Raw genomic sequence first — 21,370 nt, 5'->3', positions numbered from 1 at the left:
TCAAAGCGATCGCATGAGAAAACATGGACTATTTTATGAGATGGCGATTTCGTATGAATTCGATACAAAAATGTAAAGTAGGCCTACCGTTCAAAAGTTTTTTTTTTTCAAAGAAGTCTCTTCTGCTCACCAAAGCTGCATTTATTTGATCCAAACTACAGCAAAACAGTAATACAGTGTAATATTGCAACAATGCATTGTGTGAACGGCTTTTTTTAGCCTAATTACGATTTCATTTTAATAGCATATTGTTTTATGAGAGACACTAAAAATGCTGAAAAGTTTCCATATGTTGGTGCCTTGAATGCATTTGGATTCTCAAAGTCAGAGCAGTAGATGTGACGGCAAGGATACAAAATTAGGGCACTCAATGATGAGCATTTAAGTCTGCATGGCTTTACCATAAATCAATGCATTTGAACAGAGATGACAGCTCAATCGACAGTGCCTCAGGTCTTTAGCCTAAAAATTAAACTCATGCTCTCGTAATTTTCAAAGAAAATTAGTAAAATATCACTCGATGTATCATGTGACTATGTTCTTTCAATTATTTTAGGTGAGAGTTATGTGTGTGGCTCCACCGAAGCCTTTAAAAAACTCGACTACTCCAATAACGTCAACCCTAACTGGTCTGTGAATGTGAGGGCCTTGGGCTCCAGCAAGTGCCCCACGTCTCTAGCCAGCTCGAAATCAGAACCGCAGTCCAAAGAGGGCAAAGACTTCATCAGACCCAAGCTGGTCACCATCATCCGCAGTGGGGTGAAGCCGCGGAAGGCAGTTCGCATCCTGCTCAACAAGAAGACGGCCCACTCCTTTGAGCAAGTTCTGACTGACATTACAGATGCTATAAAGCTTGATTCTGGCATTGTCAAGAGGATCTACACCCTTGAGGGAAAGCAGGTAAGATTGCCTGTTTATTAATGGAAATCTTGATATTGCTACAGTAATTTAGTCAATTTCAGAGTCTGAAAGGAGAATCTGTTTTGTGTTGTATCATGATTGTTATGTAAAGTTGATTCATTCATGTGATTTTACCTCAGACATCTAATGAATTTCATATTAGTTGTTGTTATGCAAGCTCACCCTTTGAACTGGCACGGAAAACTTGAAAGCCTACTGAGATTGCACATTGGGAGTCCCAGATAATTGACTGGTAGTGAAATAGAAATGTTAGAAATGATTCATTCATTAACAGCCGAGTTCCCTCTTCCTTTGTCATTGTAATCAGTTGACTCAAATACTGTATAGAACTGAAAGTGTTTTGAATTGTTCTTCTCTTAGAACCTCAAAAAATATCCTAGAAATAGGGAGCTCAGCATCCAAATAATGTGGCTCTTGTTTTTTAACTTCTGAAATGAATTCATCCCACAAGCCTTGAATTATAAATAATGAAGTCTCATTATTTCAAATGCTACAGCAGAAATCTCCCCTAACCTGCAGCCAGATTTATGGCAGAGCTAGTCTAGTTTATGAATGGGAATCTGTGTTTTTGCCCACGCACACTCAACATGAGAGAACCGGTGGCTCAGAGCATACAAAAATAACTGGCTTCTGCTCTCATTTAAATTCCTCCCACCTTTTCGTGCTGCTCTCAAACAGCTGTGCTGCCCCACACATGCAGAATGACAGAAGGGCACATGTGTGCATGACGTGCTTAGATGTACGTGAATGTATACACAAAATTCTAAATATTTGATCATACACATTGTAAATAACCTCCACATCCTCCTCTACTGTACAGTGCAGTTCAAAAGTTCACTTGTGAAAGCTTTTTCCCTCCCTAATTTATGTACTTAGCAAATTATATCATCAGAATAAAAATTTGAGTGAAAAATTTAATTAAAAATGATATTTATTTACATTTGTTTTATATTTGTATTTGATTTTTCCCCCTTTTGCAGTAAAAAAGGCAGCACTCAAGCTACATGAACTTCTACAGATTTGAGAATGATCCAAAGAACATCATGTGCTTCAATGGAAGGAAATTCGACCTTTTGTTACAAAGTCACACGGCTAATGTCGCAAATTTGCTTATTTGATTAGTAACTTAAAAATAGTGTAGAATCTTAAATATTTCTAATTCATTTTACGTCATCAATTTTTTATTTACTTTTTTTTTTTTAATCCTAAAATGCTCTGTTTATTTCAAGTTTTTTTTCTGAATCAGGGTTATTTTAGTATTTCATTGAGATACTATTATACTTTTTATTAATATTTTGAATTATTTTTGAGTTTTCTGTTTCCATTCTAATTTTAAAGTTTTAGTTTTTTTTCCACTTTAAGTTATTTTAGTACATAAACTAGCAACTAGATAAAATATAAATGTTTTTTTCCCCCCTAGATTTAATTTTATTTCAATGTATTCTATTTCAAGTAACAAAAACATTTTTTGGTTTTAGTTAACTATAATAACCCTGTTTTGAATCCCAGAATTTTCATTGTGGACTTTTGAATGTCACTGTACATACTTGTCTTTCAATGTGTCTCTTCTCAGCCAGGTAAAATGTGCAAATAAGCAGACACCATTTGGATGAAATTCATTAAACTCTAATTAATCTGTGCACAGATCTGTTACTTCTCTCCATTGATCTCTGTGCTGGTGGCTCTGCCAGTGTTTCAGATCTTTAGACTTTTCTATGTGAAAATCCCTCTAAATCACCTTGACTGTTAAAAACCGGAGCACTTCATATCATGTGCAGTCATGCATAAGACTTACTGCTTTTTTAGAGTAGCTGTATTGAGCAACAAATATGTATTTTGAATGAAATGTGATTCATAAAAGCCTTCCTCCCACTGTGTGGGTCTGATATCAGAGGTTACACAGTAAGGCATAAAAGCCCTGTTCTCCATCCAGATAAAGTAAGAGCATTATGGGTAGCGCTAATTTTAGAACAGGGATCGATTGGGCCTGAGGGAGCCGTCTAATAAACAAGCCTGGCCAGACAGAGTTACAGCACATGATTTTGTCCTGATACAATTATGAACAAAAGCAACAGAAACCAGGAAGGAGAGACACAGAGAGAAAATAAAAGGAGATAATAGAAGAATCTATGTGGGTTAGAGAAAAAAAGATGAACACATTGCTGAAATTAAATGGGAGGTGGAGAAGTTCAGGTGTACAATTAACAAAGCAATAAAAGTACATCTTCCTGTTTATTGTCCAGTTTGAATGCAGGATCCAGGTGTGGGAGCAGCTTATGCCAATATTATTGTTGCTGTGCTTGTTTGAGGTATTACAAAAATAAATCTGACTGTGAAGGTGATTAATGGGATTTCTAAAGCAATTGTTAGTTAAGTTCGGTGTTGTTGAGTCATGAGGTAACTCATTATCTTTTACATAACATGATCGTCTTTTTGTATTATGTCATTACAGCCATTTTCACTAGGCTTGTATTGTTTTTGCAAAGTGCAAAAAATTACTTAAGAAAGTCCATGTCGATTCAATTTTATCTGCTGAGTGAGAGTTTAGGAAGAGATTTGAGATCGCATATTATTCAATAGACAAAAAGTTTTCACATTTTTCTGCTGCGTTAATGTATGTAAATGAATCTGTATGTGCCTTATGAAAGAAAAATATGGATTTCTCCTTACAGTAAGTGAATAAAATTACAGTATATCGCCTGCCTTGGTTGAGTCTAATGTAAAATGTGATTCAAACAGAGACTGCTTATTGCGTATTGCACATTGTATGGCATATTTCAGAGAAAGCAGAGTCTGTTTGAGAAAGAGCTAATTATAAATGCAAAGCACTTTGGAGATGGATTGCAATCTGATTACTCACATGGGAGTATGAACGTGATTTTCCCAAGTGTAAATGTATGTGTTTCTTTAAGCTACAGATCCTGTCAGTTACTTGAGTGTCGTATGGCTTGGTAGAGATGTGTGTTCCTTCTGTTTATATGAGGCTGATTTCATATCAGATCAAATGCCAGTTGTTTTTGGTGCAAAACATGTGTATTTGCCCCTCCGAACCATATGGTTCTTGCAGAGTTTGGAAGTATCGAAAAAGCCATAAGCCGACAACAGGCCTTGATGTCTTCAGCGATGGAATCATAGTAACAGAACCAGGATCTGCCTCTAGCTCTGATGTCTGTAGCACCTGTCGTGATTGTAAAAATAGACGTCAGATGCTAGAATGCATGTGGCCAATGTCTGTGTGGAAATGAAATGTGAATGAATTGAAAAGCTCATGATCACGAGAGAGATCTGGGTTTTTGGATCTTTGCGTGAGTCTCATGGCACCTTTCTGATAACCTGTATAATGAGGTCAGAGACAGTAGATCAAGGCCTTATACCATGTTCCTACATATCGTGAGACTTTTTTCTGGAGTGTTACTGTAGGGTGTGAAATCTGGATTGTGTTAGGTTTTATGGTGTAAAAAACATTGTGATGCTGTACTAAAATAGAACAAAACATATACAGATCTGTATAGATGGGGTACTAATCATGTGAGAGAGATATAATAAGTTTGCGAGCCAGATTTGTATCAGCACCATACAGAGATTTGGGGGTCAGCTCTTTTGACTTGACTTTTGACCACTTGACCACTAGTTTATAGATTGATTCAGGTGCTTCGCATATAGATAATTCAGAGTTAGAAAAGTTTTCTGTGCCACGTCTGATTCGGTTCCCCTCAGATGGCCAGTGACCTGGATTCAGTCCCCGTGTGATCTCCAATAATTTCCGGTACTACTGAGTGCAGGCTCAAATTTTAGCTTGTGGTGCAATGCTGCTGAAGGACATTGCTGACAGATGGGAACAAAGAGGACATGCAGCTGAAATTCATAATTTAACATGTGTCAGAACTGTCTTAAAACACATCTAACGTCATCTGCAAGCATGCACAGACCCTGCAAATGTCCCTGGCTTGGAGCTTTCTGTCTGTCTCTGACTTTCTGACACATTTTCAATATGCAACGTACTATGAACTATCACAGTTGTGGTTGTCTTTCCTCACAAAGGACAGGACTTTGGACATGAGCTAATTTTATCCATGCTTGTTGCTCCCTCATGATCTCTCCTTCCATGACGATGTGATCCAGTTGCTTAGTAACGGCCTGAGCCTTTGTGACATCACTGTGGGCAGTAGTGTGTGAAGGAGTGTGTGGGGAGTTTAGTTTGAGGGAGAGGTAGACGTATGATAAGTGGTTTAGGCCGCGGACATGGCTCTCTTGTTCTTATCCATTAAGCCCATATTTACACACACTTACACAAAAGACTTAAACAACTACACAAACAGCATTCTAATAGTTAACACACAAAGGACACACACACACATAAATAACCAGACAGACGTGTCCTGCATACTGCAACTGATTCTTAATGACCTCTGGCATATGCTCTGGGCCGAGACAGAGACATAGCAGGCGTGTAATCGGCAATCACTCATGTGTTTGCTCTTCCTGGAGTTTGTCGTATGGACATAACTGATTTTCTGCCCCATTGCATATGCACACCCTGCTTAATTAGCCATGTCTTTCAGTCTCTAACAGCCTTCCATTGTCTGGAGGGCCATTTACCCCCCCTTGAGCTCTCCTCACCTCTCGTTGCCCTCCTGTCCAATGAAATGGCCAGCTATTCTGCCTTTGGCATATGGTCTTGCTCTCCCCAGATATTGTAGTCAGCAGAATTTCTTTGTTTCCTGGTGAGTTAAATCCATATTAAAATCCAAATCTGGATTACCAATTTAAACTAAGATTGAAGCTTAATCTGGGTTTCAGTAATGTTCTTATGTATTTCATTTAGTGAAAAATAGGGAGGCAAATTACACCACTTTTGTACATGGTGCTAAAAGTGCTGCAATAGTGCTGTGCTGTATTAAATTAGGGGAATTTATTTATGTCTCGTAAGAACCCTTACCTGTAAATACAACACTATACATGATTGTTTTATTTTTTATATTTTTTTACTCTAAATGACAGTTTTTTTATACTCTAGATGATTGTTTTGCTTTGTTGTAGTTTTATTCTAGATTACTGTTTTTTTGTTTTTTTTACTCTATATGACTTTGTTTTGTTTTACTCTACGTGATTGTTTTGTTTTCATTTAGTTTGCATTTAATAAAAAATTAAGGGGCAAATTACACCACTTTAGTACATGGTGCTTGTCAGGATCATGTACTGTCTGTGTCATGTTTTGCCCCTGTTTCTGTTCCCTTATTTGGTCATGTTCCTGTCCTCGTTTTGTTTATTAGTTTGACCTTGCACCTGTGTTTCCCCAATCATCCCCTGTATTTAAGTCCCAGTCTGTGCAGTCTGTCTCTGTCGGGTCTACTCGTTGTGTACGCGTATTTGCTCCAGCGCCCTTTGTGTGGATTTACCCTATGTTCCTTGGATTAAAGACTTTTGATTGTACTCCTCGTTTCCCTCATACTCCTTCCAACTGAGTACCGTGACAGAAGACCCGACCAAAGACAGTAAATTCTGTGTATTTCCCCTCCGTTTGTTTTCCGTTTTTCCTCAGTGTTTTCTTTTGTTCCCGTTTTTTCCATGGATCCCCTCCTTCGCACCGAATTCCTCCTCCTCCTGCTGGAGCAGGGGGACAGATCTCTCGAGGACCATACGAGAGAGGATTTTGTTGCCTTCGTGGAGTGGACTCTGGCAAGAAACGGATCGCCATCCTACCCCGTGGATGATCTCGTCAGATCCACTCCAGACCTAGAGCCCAGCCCACCATCTCCCCACGATGCGGAGCATCAGCCCGAGCCCACCGTTGACGGAGAGCCATTTCCCAACGCGATCAGCGAGCCAGCGCAAAGCCGAGCGACTGAGCGGAGGATCGCCCCGGATGTGGAGCTCAATCCGTCAGACCAGGTGCGAGAGCCGGCGACAATGCCAGCTACAAGGGAGAAAGCCGCAGATGGTGTGAGCGCGGAGAGGAGCTCTGCCCCCTGCACCACGGCTGAGGGGGAGCTGAGTATGGTGCGGCGAATGTGCCACACCGAAGAGGAGAGGGCTCCAGTCCCTGAATCCAGTCCAGAGCGCCCTCCAGTGCCCGCTCCTCGAAAGCGCCCTCCAGTGCCCACGCCTCGAAAGTGTCCTCAAGTGTCCGCTCCTCCAGAGCGCCATCCTGTTCCCATGTTCAGCCTAGAGGAGGCTCCCGATCCAGAGTTTAGTCCTGAATGCCCGGAGGCTTGATTCTTAATGACCTCTGGCATATGCTCTGGGCCGAGACAGAGACATAGCAGGCGTGTAATCGGCAATCACTCATGTGTTTGCTCTTCCTGGAGTTTGTCGTATGGACATAACTGATTTTCTGCCCCATTGCATATGCACACCCTGCTTAATTAGCCATGTCTTTCAGTCTCTAACAGCCTTCCATTGTCTGGAGGGCCATTTACCCCCCCTTGAGCTCTCCTCACCTCTCGTTGCCCTCCTGTCCAATGAAATGGCCAGCTATTCTGCCTTTGGCATATGGTCTTGCTCTCCCCAGATATTGTAGTCAGCAGAATTTCTTTGTTTCCTGGTGAGTTAAATCCATATTAAAATCCAAATCTGGATTACCAATTTAAACTAAGATTGAAGCTTAATCTGGGTTTCAGTAATGTTCTTATGTATTTCATTTAGTGAAAAATAGGGAGGCAAATTACACCACTTTTGTACATGGTGCTAAAAGTGCTGCAATAGTGCTGTGCTGTATTAAATTAGGGGAATTTATTTATGTCTCGTAAGAACCCTTACCTGTAAATACAACACTATACATGATTGTTTTATTTTTTATATTTTTTTACTCTAAATGACAGTTTTTTTATACTCTAGATGATTGTTTTGCTTTGTTGTAGTTTTATTCTAGATTACTGTTTTTTTGTTTTTTTTACTCTATATGACTTTGTTTTGTTTTACTCTACGTGATTGTTTTGTTTTCATTTAGTTTGCATTTAATAAAAAATTAAGGGGCAAATTACACCACTTTAGTACATGGTGCTTGTCAGGATCATGTACTGTCTGTGTCATGTTTTGCCCCTGTTTCTGTTCCCTTATTTGGTCATGTTCCTGTCCTCGTTTTGTTTATTAGTTTGACCTTGCACCTGTGTTTCCCCAATCATCCCCTGTATTTAAGTCCCAGTCTGTGCAGTCTGTCTCTGTCGGGTCTACTCGTTGTGTACGCGTATTTGCTCCAGCGCCCTTTGTGTGGATTTACCCTATGTTCCTTGGATTAAAGACTTTTGATTGTACTCCTCGTTTCCCTCATACTCCTTCCAACTGAGTACCGTGACAGAAGACCCGACCAAAGACAGTAAATTCTGTGTATTTCCCCTCCGTTTGTTTTCCGTTTTTCCTCAGTGTTTTCTTTTGTTCCCGTTTTTTCCATGGATCCCCTCCTTCGCACCGAATTCCTCCTCCTCCTGCTGGAGCAGGGGGACAGATCTCTCGAGGACCATACGAGAGAGGATTTTGTTGCCTTCGTGGAGTGGACTCTGGCAAGAAACGGATCGCCATCCTACCCCGTGGATGATCTCGTCAGATCCACTCCAGACCTAGAGCCCAGCCCACCATCTCCCCACGATGCGGAGCATCAGCCCGAGCCCACCGTTGACGGAGAGCCATTTCCCAACGCGATCAGCGAGCCAGCGCAAAGCCGAGCGACTGAGCGGAGGATCGCCCCGGATGTGGAGCTCAATCCGTCAGACCAGGTGCGAGAGCCGGCGACAATGCCAGCTACAAGGGAGAAAGCCGCAGATGGTGTGAGCGCGGAGAGGAGCTCTGCCCCCTGCACCACGGCTGAGGGGGAGCTGAGTATGGTGCGGCGAATGTGCCACACCGAAGAGGAGAGGGCTCCAGTCCCTGAATCCAGTCCAGAGCGCCCTCCAGTGCCCGCTCCTCGAAAGCGCCCTCCAGTGCCCACGCCTCGAAAGTGTCCTCAAGTGTCCGCTCCTCCAGAGCGCCATCCTGTTCCCATGTTCAGCCTAGAGGAGGCTCCCGATCCAGAGTTTAGTCCTGAATGCCCGGAGGCTCACAAATGCCCACTCTCCCCCCCGCTCCTGCCTCCTCCACCGCTGTCGTCTGGCAGCCCCTCTTCTCGTCCTCAGCCCACCATCATTACGGTGCGAGCTCCGTGGGTCTGCCATTCTCCAGTGTCGCCATGGCTGGAGAATCCCTCACCTCCATCTCCAGCCTCCGAGGCCTGGACTCCGCCTCGGCCTGTAGACCCAGCGGCTCCACCTCGGCTCTTAGCTCCCTCGCCTCCACCGTCACCCGTCGATCCACCAGCTCCACCGGGCTTCCTCGTCCCTCCGGTTCCACCTTTGTCGGGCGTCGACCCGCCATCGCCTCAGGACTCCGCTCCTCCGGCTGCACCTTGACGCTCCATCCCACCAGCTCCGTTGGGCTCCTTCCTCCCGCCAGCTCCACCTTGGTCCTCAGTCACTCAGGCTCCGCCGCGGATCTCCGGATTTCCACCTTTGCCTTGGTCGCCAGAGCCCTCCGCTCCACCCTGGCCCCCTGGATCCTCGGCTCGGATCCAGCTCCTCCTGCTCCAAGCCCCTCCTGTCTCCTCCCTGGCTCCTCCCTCCATCGTCTCCTCACTGGACTCTGTCTGCCGGCCCCCTCCCGGACATCCGTCCTCCTCCTGAGCCTCCTCCTTAGTTCCCACCCACCCCCCCCCCCGTTGTCCTTCTGGTAGGGGGTGTAATATCAGGATCATGGACTGTCTGTGTCATGTTTTGCCCCTGTTTCTGTTCCCTTATTTGGTCATGTTCCTGTCCTCATTTTGTTTATTAGTTTGATTAGTCATCCCATGCACCTGTGTTTCCCCAATCATCCCCTGTATTTAAGTCCCAGTCTGTGCAGTCTGTCTCTGTCGTGTCTACTAGTTGTGTATGTGTGTTTGCTCCAGCGCCCTTTGTGTGGATTTACCCTGTGTTCCTTGGATTAAAGACTTTTGATTGTACTCTTTGTTTCCCTCGTAATCCTTCCAACAGTGTACTGTGACAGCGCTAAATGTGCAGCAATAGTGCTGTGCTGTATTTAAAAATAAATTCATTGTAAATCTTTTCAGCAAACAGCCTCCTTTCTATGTAAATTAGTCTCATTATAGATTGTGGCAGACCAACAGTGTTGAGTTTTGTGAATAAGCCTCATTTAACAACAAAGAAAAGTAGGCATGCATAGAATTTCTTTTAGAAGAAAAGTTTGTGCATATTCTATATTGATCATGTAGTAATTAATCAAATGATTATCAAATGAGATTACACATACAGCACATACAGTATATCCAGACTCGCCATGCAGTCCTAGTCTTTTAGCATTTTAAAGAGCTGATTCAGATGCCTTAACGGTAGTGTTTTAAGGGTCTGGTCAGTCAAAGGGGCCGTTCACACAGAACACATTTTTGCATTTCTTTTCTTTGAGCGTTGCATATTGCATAAGTGTTGTTACATGAAATATTCTTAGATGATTTTGAAAATGTTCTCTTTGAGAAACATCCATAGTTAATTCATTATCATTATCATACCCATATTTTTAATGTGTGCTGTAATAATTTGCAGTGTCTTGTGCATGACACTTTGTTCTAAAAACGTGACTCGTGAAAAACGTGAGTCAGGCCGAGTACCAAAACAAACTTGTAGCCAATCAGCAGTAAGGGGTGTGTCTACTCATGATGCGGAGGAGAGAGCGCTCAGTGCACAGGACTGACATTAGCCGAGCCGAGCGACAGAAAGCTAGAGATGGCAGATAAAAAACAAAAGAGGAAAACGTCTGCGGAACAAAAGAAGGCTTACGATAAGGCAAGAACCTTATCCTAACCATCCCCATATCTGCTGATTGGCTTCATCACTGTCTCCTCTCCACCAATCAGCTGGTGTGTGGTGGGCATTCTGGCGCAATATGGCTGCCGTCGCATCATCCAGGTGGATGCTGCACACTGGTGGTGGTTGAGTAGCCACTCGCGTCCGGTGTAGACACGGTGTAACATTGGTTTTGCTTTGTTTCATAGAACTAATCGTTGCCTGGGTTGCGTATGTGTGGGGCGGAGCTATCAAAATAGGGGAGAATTGTGCCAAGAAGATTGCTTTCAACACAGATTGCATGAACATGTTTGCGTTGCCTGATTTGCATAATTCATTTCATGAACTGGGCACCACAACAACACAGACAGCATTTGCAAATAAACAGCAGTGAATTTCCCTCAAAAAATTTCAGCTGTTCCTTTGCTTTGTATTTTAGCTCATCCATCTTCATTTATTCTAAGTAAGCTGTAGCGTGTCAGACAGCAGGTATCTGGAGATCAGATTTTAGTTAGTCTGCTGCTTTTGCTGAGTCACTCCTACCAGGTGTGTGTGTGAGTGTGTATATATGAAGGAGTGTGTGTTTGTATGTGAACTTTAGTGTCGACAGCTTGTGTTTGGGCATAAAAGCACTGTGTGTGTGTGCACAGCAAATGAGCTCTCCATGCAAATCATTTTAATAGGTGTCTGCTGCCAAAACCACACACAATGAAAGCAAAGAAATTAGGGGCATTTATATCTGTCTTGTTAACTAAAGCACCATAACTTTACTTTTAAACTGCTCTAAGTGTTTTCATTTAGTTGTTTTGTTTTCAGTTTGTCTGTTTCAGGTTTTTTCAGTTTCTTTTTTTTGTACTTCGTTTGGTGTTGTATCCTTTTATCTTTGTTTCTCTTTTCATTTCCTTTATGAGTTGCACATTGCATAAGTGTTGCTGCTTTGAATGTTCTTAGATTACTTTGAAAATGATCTCTTTGAGAAACACTCTTAATTCATCATCATCATCATCATCATACCCTTTTCTTTTAATGTGTGCTGTAATAATAAAGTCCACACTGAACTTTCTAATGAAAGCAGTGTTTGATGAGACTATCATCACAGAGAGAGTGAGCGAAATGGAGAGAACAGTCTGATCATCTGAAGCTACGTCTTTTACTGCAATCTTTTCTCGAGGGATGTGATTTTTACTGCTCACCGCAGTTCTGTTATAATAAATGATTCCCAATCTCCACCCACTTCTGGCATAGAATCAGTCTTATGTAATTGAGACCTTATGTAACTGCTCTTGTAGTCTGCTCGGCATTTAGCAGGCCTGATTTAGGAGATCATGCTAATTCATCTGAAGAAGCTCCACATTAGAGCAGACACTGACATTATTAGGGCTCAGTTCCCTTGACTCCTGGTGCTCTTAAAGGAACAGTGCAATAAAATATGAAAATTCTGTCATTATTTACTCTTTCCAAAGATACATGATTTTCATTCTTTTCTGAAAAATAAAGGTGGTTATGTAAAATGTTTAGGCTGCTCTTTCTTCAAAAATGACCAAAAAGCATCACAGGAGTACGTAAAAAGATGTCCATGCAGCTTCCTAAGTCATTCAAGAGCTGAAAATTACACACATTAACCATTAACCTTTTTTTTATTCTTTGAAGAATAGAAAGTTCAACAGAACAGTATTTGTCCGAAATAGAATTGTGACATTTTTGTAATATTATAAATGTGTTTACTGTCACTTTCGATCAATTTAATGCATCCTTGATGAAGAAAAGTATACATTTCTTAAAAAAAATAAAAAAAACTCAAACACAGTCCAACTTAAAGTGCCATATTATTATGTTGTTACTGTTATGAAATCTGTTTGTCCTTTTTGGAGTATTAAAGGTCACTAAGTATTTTCATTATGTGGAAAAAGTTCCTGCCTATATTATCTGTGTTCCTCAGGTGAAAGAAATTCCTGAGCATAAAATATTGTGTTCAAACTTTTATGTACCCCACTATGTCATCAGATTCAAATTTGACATTATGAAATGTCAGGGTGTCAAAGTTCATCTTGTGTCTCATCTCAGCCGAATACAAAACAAGCTAAAGACAGCAGTTATTTTGAACACTTTGTGTGATGTCTTGAGGAACACTCAGATGGAGGTGGGCAATAATTCAATCTGTTGTCTGATGAGCTTCTTCTGTTCAAGGACCAAACTGTTTTGATGAGACATGAGCCTCCCATGATCATAATGCTGTCATACCACCTGATTTTGTTAGGCCTTATTTTCTTCCCTCACTCCCTCTACACACATTTACACACACATACACCCACATGAACACACACATATATGGGTGTAGGATGGCTGTATGTGAGCTTGATGTTCTACATTTCTACCACTACAGACTCCCTGCTGTTTTACACATGCACACATGCACACATGCACACATGTGCAGGCCGGTGGGATGAGGATGAGTGTGAAAGCATGAACTGGAATTGATGCAGGTCATGACCTCAGCTTTGCCATGGCAGTGTATTTCTCTCTGCCCCTCTTGACAGGGACAGCTATTCTAGGTCCCATCACCTGATACTAACTGGATTAACCACCAGCCTGATTACTCAAGATTTGCAGTATGACCCTGAATGAGTGCTTTGAGAAAGGAAGAAGGCCCTTTTGCCTTTGTTTTGGTTTGGTTTGGTTTCTAAGGCTGTACCTTTGAGGCACTTGTTATTTCTCTCTGCAAACTGCAAACATGGCTTGTTTCTCTCTCTTGTCAACGAACACATGGCATAAACATCTTGTGGGTGTGTTCTCATTGGCAATCAGAAAAATGTCTCTGTTGCAGTGCTAGACTCTCAGCACCAAGGACAGCGCCACTCACTCTGACTGTCATGTCTAGTTTTCATGTTTAATAGTTTCTGCTTTCCCCTGTTTAATATGCAGATATAACTATCAGTAATCTATTTGTAAGTTCCCTGATGAGTAAAAACCCTGGCTCTGTTTGTTTGATCAGCCTGACACAGAAACACTGGCTCAACCAATGAGCATGAGTTTGGGGCGGGGCTTCCTGTTTGGTGCTACTCTCACAAACATTTACACATTTCAGTTTGAAATTTTTCTGTTCAGGTGATTAATAAACCGTTTTAAGGTCAACATTTCTGTTCTTATTCTGGACCAGTGTTGTTTGTTTTATTATTTAATATTATTTATACTATTAAAGTATTTATTTGTATTTTGAATTTACATTTTCAGTTCTCATTTTAATTTCAGTATTCAGTTCTCATTTTAATTTTAATTTACATTTTAGCAATTTTGTAATTTTTAATAGTTTTTTATTTATTTATTTTATATTTTTGTTTTAGTAATTTTAGTATGTCAGTTTAAACATTTTTGCTGTTTAAAAATTGTATTTAGTTGCCAGTGCAAAATTTCAAATTTTTATTTTTTAATTTAAAATTTATATTTCATTTTACTTCAACTTCATTTCAATTAACAAAAACATTTTTAATAGTTTTAAATTGAGTAAACAATAACAACACTTTTGTGGACTAATCAGTGCACATTGTTTTAAAGAAAATATTTTTGATCCAAATGCAACTGGCATGGCATATAAAATTACATTTTAGAAATGCCCATTTAGGCATTATATAAAATAATAAAGCTTTTCCAAATTTTTGCCATAGTAAATGCAGTAATTTCATGTAGATTAGAGAGATTACCAAGATTTGTGGATGGTATTGTAAATAAGAGTACAATAATTTGTAAATATGTACACACTCTATTGTTAATTTTTGGTGGGCACTATAGAGTCTGAGATCGAAGACAAAGAGAGAGACAGAGGTGCAAAATTTGCTATGCATTCCTCTGGTTCACGCCAGCTTTTAGAAACCCAACTTGTTATTTATGCAACACTTTCCTCCTGAACCAGGACAAATGCTGTTCTTATCCTCACTGAGAACAGAGGGGCACAATTTTAACCCTGTTAAGAGGTTCTCTACATTTGTTCTTGGTTATTATGCACATAAGAGTGTGTTTTTGTCACAGAGATGTTAACACATTTGCTCAGACCATGAGATGTTCTTTATGTTGCACCCTGGGCTCATATCATTCATGTTAAAGCAAAAAACATCTGGTCTGGGCCGGGGTCAGTTTTCCCATTTTCTCAAGCAAAAATAATATAATGTGAAATGGAAATGCTGATTTCACATGAGCCTCAGTTAGGGTTAAAGAAAATATTTTTTGTCCTTCATGTTGTCCTCTTTTTTTGATGACGACATAGTGTACCTGTGCAGCTATATATAATCCCACTGGCCTCACTTTCTGTTCACATCCTCAAGTTGTTTCAAACATTTTGTACAGAGTTCTGTTCCTGTATGAAACTTCTCTGAAAGTGGGAAATAAAAATAGCATATCACAGTTTTTTTTCTTTTTTTGCTGAATTACCAGAGGGTGAGAACAAGATGGAGCATCTGTACTGCAGCAAAATGCTGCCTTGAAGAGAGATTTCATTTGTTTGAACATAATACAATGAGACAGTTCATTTGTATCAAGAGACCTCTTAGTCCTCCAGGCTTCAAAATATTTGCCTGCCAAAATGCATTTATTTGTGTGCTCACATTTGAAAAGAAGCTAAATGAAGTATTGCAAAACTTTTGTTTGATTTACATGTTGGGGTCTAAAAATCTGCAATAGCATTTTTCTTATTTGTTGCAAATTACATTAGATCAACATTTTGAGTTTTTGTTCCAAAGAGTGACATGACATGTGGCGTCCCATACTCAGAATTTGTGCTCTGCATTTATCCTATTCAGGTGCACACACACAGCAGTGAACACCCACACACACACACAGAGTAGTGGGCAGGCGTTTTTGCTGTGACACCCGGGAGCCTTGCTCAAGGGTCTCATTTAACCTCAGTTGTGGTATTGAAGGTGGAAGAGAGCGCTGGTCATTCACTCCCCCAACCCACAAACTCTGGCGGTACCGAGACTCAGACCCACAGCCTTTGAGTTACAAGTCTGACTCTCTAACCATTAGGCCACAACTGCCCCCGCATACATCTTAAATATTTATTTTGTGACATAGAATTTCTTACGTGTGTTTCTGTGAATGTATTATAATTTTATAGTTGTACTATTATAATTGAATTAGATTTTATGTGAAAGAAACAGAAAGAGTAATTGAAAGTATATGTATGTGTGGTTTATTACTGCCATAAGTTCAGTCTCAGCATTTCAATTAGATTTTCATGTAAAAAAAAAAAAAAAAAGTCAGTTTACTGCCATTCTTGTTTTCCTTATGTTTTGGCTTAGTGCATGTAAACAGCGACACCTAGTGGTTTCACAAATCATTGCCCTCTATCATTTAGGTAAATATTCTATTAATATGGTCTTATCAGTGGAAGGAAATTGATATGGATATGAATCTAACCCTCACATATTCGTAGTGAATATTAAACATTTAATGATTTTAATTGATCTACAAATGAACCATGTCAGCAGAAGAGAAAAGACAAATATATCATGCGCTGCCACAGATTTTCCTCTAGATGGCCCAATTGTAGCATTGCTAAACGGGAGCTTACTATCTAGTCCCCTCTGTGGTGTCTGTGCCCATCTATGCTATAAAAATGACTAATTTAATTGTTTACTCTGTTCTTTCAGGGAAAATAGACAAAGGTCTAAATCTATGAATGGGAAACTGTTTTTTCAACTAAAAAGATTTAATTTAATGTGTTGTCCTCTGAGCATTTCCTTATATTCACTGAACGTTTAATTTCTTTATATAATTATGCAAGTGGCATAATCAGTGCTTCGCCATGCACTGGTCTCATCTTCATCAAAGCTGCTGTTCAGAAATAATCCATGTTATAAGCATTTAATCTTTGGATAGCTCTGCAGTTTATTGTGCCAGCTTGATCAATTTGTCTGTTCCACTTAGAGAGACAGAGAACTTCTGAGCACAGTCTTGCATAACCAAACTTGTTTTTATATTTATTCGCAACATCAAAGCTACTTTTTTGCTCTGGGAGCCAGCTATCTCCGTCAGTCTGAGTTTGACGCTTTGCTGCTTCCTTTCCTATACTTTCTGATTCTCTCTCGCCACTTTTTGTGCATCATCTTTATCCTAGTGGTCTTTTCTGCACTGCGCCCTTTATGTGGAACTGTTTTTCTGATGTTTCTTAATTGCCGCATGGTGAGAAACATCAGAAATATTCTCATCCTTAAGGCCGGTGCTCCAGCTGTTTTGGATGCAACTAGTTCTCAAAACAAACCATTTTTATCCTCCACTTCTTCTTTTTCTTGTTGCTTAGTACACCACATGTTGTAAACTGTGCCATGCCAGTTAGCTAATATTGTTTGTGTCTGAAAATACCATAAATTGATGCTATTACCAAGAAATCAGACTTATAATTTGTGAAAACTTCCTATGGATTTACATTGAAAGTGGGATCTGAGCCATATTCAGGGATCAGCATATATTTTATGTGGGCTTTTTTGATATTCAAACAGCCAGAACATTCCTGCAACCACCTAGCAATGCCCTAGTAACCACCAGAACAGCAACTGCCTAACAACAAGCTAAAGCATTTAGAACACCTTAGCAACTTCCTTGAAATGTTCTAAAAATGCATAACCCTTTTGCATCTATCAAGCCTAGCGATGTGGTAAAACAATCAGAACATCTTAGCAACTGCCTAGAAACATGCTTTGACTATTCAGAACACCTTAGCAACTGCCTAGCGATGTGCTAAAACGCACAGAACACCTTAGCAACTTCCTAGAAACATAAACCCTTAAAGAACATGTTAGCAACTCCTAACAATGTGCTAAAGCACTCAGAACACAGCAACTGCCTAGCAACGTGCTGAAATCATTCAGAACGCCTTAGCAACTACAAGATACATGCTTAAAACATTCCAAACACCTTAAAAACTGTCTAGCAATGTGCTTAAACCAGTGGCATAGCCAGAATTGTATTTTTGGGCGGGCCTGGGCAAAAGTGGGCACTGGGCTAACTAATGGACGGAGTCCAGTGGCAAGTTAGTGCAAATCCGCGGCCCCCAACCGCGAACTCAAGGATGGGTGGGGGGCTGGTTATACGTCGCAATATTGTAAATATTTGTTTTAACCCAGGAAGGCGAGCCAATGGATATCACACAAGCAACCTGCAAACTTTGCCAAGAGTTTATGCGGTGAATCTCTTAATCTCAGTCGATTCACTCGAAAGTGAAAGTAAAAACTGATGGCGCTTTCGGTATCTAACGCTGCATTAACGGCGCATATTCTCTCAGAGAGGACGAGAGACGAATCTACTTCATATGCTGATAATGGTACTGTAGCCTATTTAGCTAAATGTTTTAATTTACTCCCTTAATATTTCTCTTGAGGCCCGAACATAGGCTAGTGGGAAATAAATCAATAAATAAAGAGAGAAGAAACGTAGGCTATTTCGTGTTAAACAGGTTGTTGTTTTTTTTCTTTTTAAAAAAGTAGGTGCTTCAAAAAAAACTTTTTCATTGATAATTGCAGTGTTAATAATTTTAATTATAGGCCTATAATTCATTGTATAATAAATCTGTGTTGAAAGACCTTTTTAAAATAATTTTCAATGAGGAGTAAGCTAGCCTAATCTTTATTATCCTTGCAGCGCGTCAGCGGTGATGCGCTATGAAATTATAGCGGGGCAAATTAATTGTAACCTAATATTAATTTAATAATAAAAGTAACTTAATAATAATAGGCCTAATAGGCTAATAAGAAGAATGTAACAGGCCTATGTTAATTGAAAATGCCAAATTAGATATAACTAAAGTGTATAAAATTATTGTATTCAGAAATGTGCTTCTGATTTTTATTTTTATTTTTTTCATTCGTTATTAAAATTAATAGGCCTACAAATTAGGAAACAGATGCAGTTAATCGCCGGCTTCAGTCACAAAAATTATATAATAAATAAATAAAACAATAATAAAAAAAAATAGACTAATCTTTGTGTGGACGACTGGCAACAGCTGGTCTTAAATTCTTTAGACACCGCACACCAAAAGACTTTGAACACGACTGAAAACACTGACTGAGCTCAAATGACATTCATAATCGGCCTGACAGTAGTGTTTCCCGGCTTCGCAAAATGAACCGGTTCGCGCGTGGAACTGAAAGTCTTAGCTTTATTTGCGGGCTGATGGACGGGCTCTCTCCCTCGTCATTGCCGTTTTTAAAAGTCTTTTACAGAATTATGCATTGCTGCTGTTTTTCTAACATTTTCTAACACAGCTGCAAATTACAGTCCAACTGAATGGGTGAACACGCACAAATTTACATGCGCAACAAGAATTATGCAAAAACACATTTTATTTATTTTAGTTATTTGAAATGTTATAATAGTTGTCTAATTGTGTTAAAATAGATTAAACAATAATTATTTAACAAATATTAGGCTATATGTGTATAATAAACTGGGGGGGCCTTTCATCAGAGTGTGCGGGCTTGTGACCGTCAGGCCCATCCGCTGCCTACGCCCCTGGCTTAAACTATTCAAAACATCTTAGCAACTATCTAACAATGTGCTAAAACACTCAGTACACCTTAGTAACTCCCTAACAACGTGCTAAAGCACTCAGAACACAGCAACTGATAGATACGTGCTTAAACCATTCAGAACACCTTAGAAACTGGCTAACTAAATAAAACTACTTGACAACTGCGTAGAAACATGCTTAAACCATTGAGAACACCTTAGCAACTGGCAGCTAATCACAACTCACACTGTCTTCAGAAAAATGCAGATTGTTTTCTCATTTTCACATTCCTCAAGTTATCATTTATTTCCATTTATATAATTTTATAATAATAACTGATGCCATAGCAAACAAAAGTGCAATCTCAATGTCAGTTTCCAACCCCCATGAATAAAATCAAATCAAGAAACTAAAATCAAGTTTCTGTACCCTCTTCCTTCATTACAAAAAATGTCTGTCTGGCTAATGAAGAATCATGCATTCTCTTCATTCAAGCTTTAGGGGGCTAGAATAGAAATCAGACTTTGTCAAAAAAACAAGAATAATTTCCTGGTTCTTCTCTGAAAAGGTCCTCTGTAGCCCCCGTGTGTGTTTTGTGCTGTTCTCAAGTCTGATTACATATGCATTTGTTTACTTGTTGTCCCCTTGATTCATTGTTTGAAATGATCAAACTGTAAAAAGATTGTCATTGCAGCATCCCCAAAGATGACCACAGGGCTGATGGGAAATGATGCTTGGCTGGAAGATCTAACTTCTTCTTGATTAGGGGCAATCAACAATAACATGGCTGGTGGTTACTCATCTTAAAAAGACATTAGAGATGGGCTCAGTAAAGCCTTCAAAGCCTTCTGGGTGGCGATCACGATCAAACCCTCTCATTGTTTTTTTGAAGAAGAGAGGCTGGATCTGTAATTTGGGCTCTTAGATCATTAGGTTTTCTATCCTAAACCCATTATTAAAGAGACATTCAGATGCTCTAATGGATCTAATGCTGCTAATGACTTTCTCTCTTTTCAATCGCAGGTCATATGCCTTCAAGATTTCTTTGGAGAGGAGGACATCTTCATCGCATGTGGCCCGGAGAAGTTCCGTTACCAGGATGACTTTATGTTGGATGACAGCGGTAAAGAGCCTTTCAGTAGTTGCCTTTGTATTCATTTGAGTGAAAAAACACTACTTGTCATGATCTCATCAGCAGAAGGTCCATGTGGATGGCAACTTCCACCTACCCAGAAATGTTTTCTTTGTCCCATCTTTAATGAATAACATCCTGTTACACATTAATTCACAAGAAGCTTATGACTGAGTCCATTAAAGTTTCATCCCACAAATGGGGAATATAAAATAAAGGCTTATTCCCCCTTAACGCCTACACCAGCCACTTCTCTAATGGGTGTCTGCCTTCGCCACTTGTCCTAGATGGATAGACCTCTTCTCCTCCTCTGACCTCTCCTCTTCTTTTCTCTCCATGTTGTTCCTGTTGTGTTGTTGTTGTCAGGAAATGAGAATTTGTATGTTTCTGTGTCTGGTTTCCTTTCATTAATGTTGTGAAGAGACAAAGGCTGTTCACTGTTTGGCTCCTTCTCTGTGCTGATGTGAGCTCAGTGAAGAGCAGGCACCCCAGTTTTCTAAAATGTATTCAGAAGAGCTCTTTAATAAAAGAGACTTTATTGTCAAAACATCTCTCTCTCTCTCTCTCTCTCTCTCTCTCTCTCTCCCTCTCCCCCCCTTACTCTCTATCTATCTATCTATCTATCTATCTATCTATCTATCTATCTATCTATCTATCTATCTATCTATCTATCTATCTATCTATCTATCTATCTATCTATCTCTCTCTCTCTCTCTCTCTCTCTCTCTCTCTCTCTCTCTCTCTCTCTATCTATCTATAACAAATTCCTTGTGTGTTTGCACACACTTAAGGTAAGGTAAGGTTAACTTTATTCATCTCCCGTGGGAGAAATTTGGCTTGGACAAAGGGCGTGCTGCTGCACAAAAAAGACATAACATAAAAGACATATTTACATATATAAAAAATACTCAAAGTGCCTTACAATTTAACCAGGTGAACTTATGCAGATAACACTCCCACCCTAATCCACCCCGCCCCCCCCCCACTCCCCCAACACTAACATACCTTCTA

The 21,370-nt window shown here is 40.1% G+C and overlaps 1 protein-coding gene across 1 annotated transcript in view; it reads left to right on the top strand.

Moving 5' to 3' along the window:
- Positions 1-21,370, top strand: part of LOC107577778 (serine/threonine-protein kinase DCLK1-like) — a 56,798-nt gene that overhangs the window by 1,920 nt on the left and 33,508 nt on the right. The window contains exons 3-4 of the mRNA XM_016263817.1: positions 557-900; positions 20,251-20,350. Coding sequence (XP_016119303.1) covers positions 557-900; positions 20,251-20,350 — 444 coding nt within the window. The remainder of the gene's footprint in view (positions 1-556; positions 901-20,250; positions 20,351-21,370) is intronic.

The sequence above is a fragment of the Sinocyclocheilus grahami genome, unplaced genomic scaffold, assembly GCF_001515645.1.
Source record: "Sinocyclocheilus grahami isolate Dianchi unplaced genomic scaffold, SAMN03320097.WGS_v1.1 scaffold32.1, whole genome shotgun sequence".
Lineage (NCBI taxonomy): Eukaryota > Metazoa > Chordata > Actinopteri > Cypriniformes > Cyprinidae > Sinocyclocheilus > Sinocyclocheilus grahami.
This window is presented reverse-complemented; position numbering and strand designations above follow the sequence as displayed.